Genomic DNA, 6,169 nt, shown 5'->3' with positions numbered 1-6,169 from the left:
GGCGCGGGAGCGCGGGGCCCCCCCCTGCCAGTGGAGTGGCCAGCTGGCAGCAAAGACCAAATCCAAGGAGTGGACATCAAGGCCAGGCACAGGCTGGGCAGCATCAGGTCTCACTAAGGCCACCAGCAGCACAGTGTGACCTAGTCTGACCTCGAGGGGAGCCAGCAGCTGGGCTGGTGCCACAGCCTCACTGCCCAGGCTACTCCAGGGACCCCTGCATGACCCTGCCCACTTCTCTGGCCAGCAGGGCTCTTCTCCTACTCTGCCTCCTCCCCTGCAAACGGAAGGCCTTCCACGCACAGGGGGCAGGAATAGGCTGCCTGGGAAAATGAGGAGACAGAGCACACCAGGGACCAGGGCGTGTAGTAAGGTAGGGAGCTCGGCGGGCAGCCGGCGGGCAGCCACAGGAGGAGGTGAGCCAAACCCCAAGCCAAGCCCTGCCATGCAGCACTGCTGTCAGATCTCCTGACTTAAAAGAAACTTAAAGTCTGGGACCAGTAGTTGGCATAATGGCTATGTCGCTGGACTCCCATGTAGTTGACCACGGTTCGAGTCCCGGACCTGGTGGTTTAAACTCACACCAGGTGCATGTGCGTGTGTGCCCAAGACCCCGAGAGGAGAATGGAGGAGTAGGGACTGGGGTGTGGCCATCCCCCCTGGGGGATGATTTCTCACTTTTTGTCTCTCTCTCTCTCTCTCTGTCTTTTTGGTGAGCGCACGCACCTTATAGCAAAAACCTCTAAAAAAAAAAAAACAAAAAAAACCCCAAAAACTGAAAGTCTGGATTTTGTATGCCATCTAGCTCGGTGCTCATGCACCACGGGGTCGGTAACAGCCTGGATCCATCTGCCACTGTGCACCTCTGGATATCTGTCACCCAGCACCTACTAAACATCAGGTGTGCTCCAGGCCTTCAGGATGAGGAACCCACTGCCTGCTCCACCTGCCACCACCACCCAGTCAGGTCAGCACTGCCCACGGGCACTGGTGTGGCCTCTCGTATCTCCTCCACCAACGGTCAAGGACAGTCCAGGCAACCACCTCCATGTTCATTCACTCCAGCCTTCCCTCCTCCCCATGCCCACCACACCACTCCTTTGCCTGGACCACCCAGAGCAGCAGCCTCTCCTCCAAGTGATCTTTGCCACCTTCTGGGCCAATCCCTTCCAGCCTTCAAGGCTTCCATGAAGGATCACTTCTTTGGAGACACCCTCCCAAAGCAGTGACAAGCCCATCAGGGGACAGTGAGCCCCACAAAAGCAAGGGCCATGTCCAGCTATGCCTAAGTCTGTCAGCTAAGGGACAGAGAACTGAACAGAGATGCCTCCCTGCAGCGTCTGCTAGGGCCTGAAGGGATCCAGAAGGACCCACCCGAGACCTGCCCACCAGGCATACTGCCCCACCCCTCTGGGAGCTCCACAGGCACCGGGTTGTCTGGTCCCATTCACCTCTGAGACCCAGGACCACGGGGGCCTGATCAAGTGGGACAGGGACACATGCAGCCTCCAGAACCCCTGCTCTACAAAGAGAAGGCGATTCCCCGCCCACCCTGAGGGTTCCACTGCATCCCCACGTCCCCTGCTCCCCTCAGCCCCGAGGGAGGGGACCATGTGTCCATCTGCACCCTGCCTGCTCAGAGCACCAGGCCCTGATGTAGCAGAGGCAGGCCTCGCAGGGCAGCAGCTTGGTGGCACTCTGTAGCTTTCCAAGGTTAGGGTGAGGGGTGGGGATATGGGTGTGTGACAGAGAAGGACAAGTCGTGGCCTCCTCAGGGACCGCCTGGGGCTTCTGGCCACGGCACTGAGGCTGTCTTCATGCTCAAAGAATCGCAAACAGGCCTGCCATCCTGGGCAGCAGCAGGCCGTGCCCACAGGAGGCTGGCGGCACCTGCATGTGAGCAGCCCTGCACCCTATCGACCTCTGCCCAGGAAAAGACCCCACGGGAAGCCAACTGAGGGTTCAAAGCTGTCAGAGAAGAACGGAGAGGGAGGGGCTCGCCAACCACAGCCTGGCACCCAGGTACAGAGCAGGGGAGCCCTGCAGGGACCCTCCTCTCCTCTGCCCAACCTGACTGACTCCTTTGTGCAAAGACGAGTACTGAGGCATGAGGACGTGATCAAGGCCAGACCAGAGTCTACCCGGCTAGGCCGTCAGCCCCTCCTATGAACTGGTCACGTCTCTGCCCCAGGCCTCGTTTCCCCACCTACTGGTTGAGGAGACACTCTCTGCCTGTGTCCTCCAGAGAGCTTGCTGTGAGGTAAGGCAGTGCCTCCCTTGCGCTCCCCTCCCCTGGTACCGCCAGCCACGTGCACGGGGCAGGCTGCAGGACTGGTGCCAGCTGGGAGCAGAGGCCTCTTGGGATGTTTGGGATTCTTCCTGCCTGAGGCCTCCTGGGACAGGCTGGCTGCTGTCCGACTTGCCAGACTTGGCCGGGACCTCTGCATCCCTCCTGGGACCCCTGGAAAAGCCTTGTAGAAGCCTGCAAGGGAGGTGGCTGGACAGGGACCTTGACAAATGTCCACGGTAATAACTTCAGGGGCATCCCCACCTGACAGCCCCTGTTCCTTGACCCTCACAAGAACTACTTCTGTGCTTCCAAACTGCCCGGCCCTGGATCTTCCTGTCCCATCCAATCCACCGACAGAAGCCGTTTCAAAGGTCTGGGGCTGCTAACGGGTCTGTAAGCTGTTTCTGCCCTGCCATGGGCCTACGGGGATGAAGCTGCCCACATGCAGACCTGCCTCTGCTGCCCCAGTTGAAGGGCGTGGTTCCAGCCACTTCAGCTCTCCTAACCCACCCCAGTGTGCTCATCAGAGAGGGGGGATCATGCCATCTCCCCGGGAGGTGCTCAGCCAGGCCCTACACACAGTAAGAGCACAATCAAAGATGGATTAAACCGGATGATAAAAGCATTATTTCCCCACCGGGGGAACGCTGGCGTGTGATTTCACCTCTCTGGCCTTGGCACCTGTCAGGACGGCCAACGGGATTCATGGAAATATATCATTTGCAAAACACTCAGCACGGAGCCTGGCACACAGAGCGGTGGGTACTTGGGATGCGGTAGCTGTGAGGCTTATTGTCAGCAAGGAGGCCTCGGAGAGATGAGAGTGAGGAAATGCCCCAAGTACCACCTGTTCCACCTGCTCGAATTGGGTCAGGCGAGCTGTGTACCCAGCTGTTACCATGGCACCCAGCGCACAGGAGGGCGGGTGCTGCAGGGGTGGGGCCTCGAGCTGTCACCACCAGCTTTCTGTGCCATCTCAGGGGTACCTGGGGTTGGGAGGATAGGTACTGGGTCTAGACCTGGGGTGGGATGGGTGACCCATAAGACAGGGCTCCCTCCCAGGCTACAGACCAGGGTGGGTGAGGATGGAGGGAGGAGGAAGCCAGGAACCCCGATTTCCTGGGCAAACGCCCAGCAAGAGCCAAAGCCACTCAAAGCCAGTTTCAGGTTCCAATCACACCTGCTCTGCAGCTAACAGGTCCCAGGGCCCACTCAGCGCCCAGCCTTAGGGGCTCAACTTCATTCCTCCCTGCTTGGCCCCACTCAGGTTTCATCCAGGAAAAGGGCTTAGCCGGATTCAGGGAATCCAAGGCTGCTCGCCAGGAAGGAAGAAGGGAACTGGGAGGTGAAATCCAGACCCTGTGGGCTAGCACCTGGAACTTTCCAGTCTTTCCCGGATGACAGGGCAGGTTTAGGGCAATGGGAACGACTGGTTCTAGGACTGGGAGGCCAAGCCAGATCTCAGCCTGGGGCTCTTGGTGGGATCCAGGTCCCTGTTCCCACCCCCCAGCTCACGTGTGGGCCCTGGCCCTCTGCTGATGTCCAGGAGGGGTTGGGGCTGACCACAGCACTGCAATCATTTGCCTGGGCCTGACTCAGGACATACATTACCCACTTCCCCTCACAATCTGCCGAGTGGCTGAGAGTTTCCCATTTTACAGAAGAGGAAACCGAGGCTCAGAGGCCTGACAGCGTAGCAGTTAAAAGCATATCCTGAGTTTGAACCTGGGTTCTGCTCAGTGGGCTCAGGCAAACCACCCTTTCTCTGAGCCTCAATTCCTACCTCTAAAAATCAAGGATACTAATCCTATGCCCCCTACTGCCATCCCTGCCCCATGACAAAGGGTGAAGTTGGATGAGCTAGTTACCCAAGGAGATCTGCAATAACTGCTGGGTCTTTCAGTCAGAAGTTAGGTACCTCACCCGGGTCATCCAGACCGTAAGTGGCTGACTAGTTCCCTAGCTCAGAGCTCTGCGTCCTCTGAAACCTTGGGCCACTGTGTGGGTGGCCCCAGGATCACAGGCTTCCCAGACAACCAAGGACAGCCTCCACCCCCTACTGCAAGGGGCAGCCCTTATCCAAATTCCTCAGATAAGCAGCTCAAAGCGTAACACGAATCCAGTGCACAGAAAAGGCGCCCCACCCTGTCCACACCAGAGATTCCTAAATCTGGGTTAGGCTGTGGGGCTTCCTTCCCTCCCCTCCTCCCAGCAGAACCTTTGACCTCTGAATTCTCCAACCGGGACAAGTTCATTTGACAGTTGCCTCCTGTGAGGTCCCTGGCAAGCCCCTACTTCCTCTTTCTGGGCCTCAGTTTCTCCATCGGTAACACACATTTCCATCTCTTGACAGTGAGGCAGCCAGCTAACTGGACCCACGAGGAGGCCTGGGGGGTGAAGGGCTGCCAGGTAATAGAAACAGGGTGCCCCAGGAATGGGTGGCCCCACACCACATTCCCGCTGCTGAAACTTCTCGTTGACTCTGGACCTGTATTAGGGCTACTTTCCAAAGGCAACAGAGGCCCAGAAAACAGCAGAGCCAGGATTCAAACCCCTATCTATTGAACTCCAGTGCTCTCTCCAGACAGGCAAGCACTACGTGACCCTAGGCGGGTCCTGACCATGAGGGGCCACCTGGGAACAGTCGCAATCAGCAACAGGCTGGGCTAGGATGGGGATGGACACAAAGCCAAATTCCATGGAGCCTCTTTCAGAGAGGGCAGCAGCCTCTCGGACAAGGGCATTTGCAATGCAAAGCAGCCCAGCTCTAGTCAGAAGAGGACAATCACTCCGAGGGGGCTGGGCAGGCCAAAATCCTGCTGGCTCCCTCCAGCAAGTGCCTGGGCACCAGGCCTTCCTTGTCCAAGGAGTGGCAGAGAACCTGTGGTTGGCCAAGGTTCTAACGTAGGCCAGTCGGAGTGGCCAGCTGGGGTGCAAAGTGCCCTGCAACATCTTTCTCACCACTGGAGGCACCAGGCCTGCTCTCTACAGTGCCAGTCTGCAGAACGGGCCTGGTGTGGGCTGCACGCAGGGTCCCAGGAGGGGACTGAAAGACTAGACCCCAGGTATCTGGCCTGTCACCTGCACACGGGTGCCTGGCACCCTGCCAGCTCTCAGGCCCAGTCTTGCCTTGTGCAAACCTGCCCCAGACACACATAATCCCCGGACTCTCCCAGTCCCAAGGGGTGCGTTCACACTTGCCAAGTGGCTAAATCTTGCTCCCAATCCCTCTCCCCTGCAGGCGCGACTCCCCCAGCTCCTACCTTGACGACAAGCTGACAAAGTCCCCGCCATCCAGCAGCCGGACCTTGCAGAAGAGGACCCCGTTCACGAAGGGGACCGCAGTCAGCTCCTCCAGGGTCAAAGTGGTTTGGAATTTGAATTTCTTCTTCTTCATCAAGAAAGCCATGAGCGAGTTCCCTGAGTCTGAAGCCCCGAAGGCCAGAAAAGCAGGTGGGGGGCAGAAATCCCCAGGATTCCTTTCCTTACACCACACCCCCTCCTCAAAACACCAGAGCCGGAGCCCGCCCAGATGGTGGCGGAGGTGGAGGAGCGGGCGGGGATCTGAGTGCGGAGCTCCAGGTCTCAGCGCCCAGTCCAGTTCGCGGGCAGGCTGGCTCAGCCTCGGGGCGCCAGGGCTTGGAGGGGCTCGGAGCGGCCGGGGGCTTCACCGGCATGTAAACAGCGGGGCATGGCCCAGGAGAAGAGAGCAGGAGCGGGAGACGGCGCGCCGGCGGGCAGCATCCCGAGCTGCGGTCCCGGGGGAGCTCACGCCACGCGACCGGCGGCGGCGGGCGGACGGGTGAGACTGAGGGTGGCGGGCGGACCGGTGAGGCCGAGCGCAGCCCCGCCTCCGCCCCGCTGGCGATCGGGGGAGGCGCT

The 6,169-nt window shown here is 59.4% G+C and overlaps 1 protein-coding gene across 1 annotated transcript in view; it reads right to left on the bottom strand.

Annotated features, from left to right (window-relative positions):
• EEIG1 (estrogen-induced osteoclastogenesis regulator 1) overlaps nucleotides 1-6,142 on the bottom strand; it is a 38,445-nt gene extending 32,303 nt beyond the window's left edge. The window contains exon 1 of the mRNA XM_006154049.3: nucleotides 5,551-6,142. Coding sequence (XP_006154111.1) covers nucleotides 5,551-5,696 — 146 coding nt within the window. The 5' untranslated portion in view covers nucleotides 5,697-6,142. The remainder of the gene's footprint in view (nucleotides 1-5,550) is intronic.
• Between the last annotated feature and the right edge of the window lie 27 nt (nucleotides 6,143-6,169).

This window comes from Tupaia chinensis, unplaced genomic scaffold (genome assembly GCF_000334495.1).
Source record: "Tupaia chinensis unplaced genomic scaffold, TupChi_1.0 Scaffold000394_1, whole genome shotgun sequence".
Taxonomy (NCBI): Eukaryota; Metazoa; Chordata; class Mammalia; order Scandentia; family Tupaiidae; genus Tupaia; species Tupaia belangeri.
This window is presented reverse-complemented; position numbering and strand designations above follow the sequence as displayed.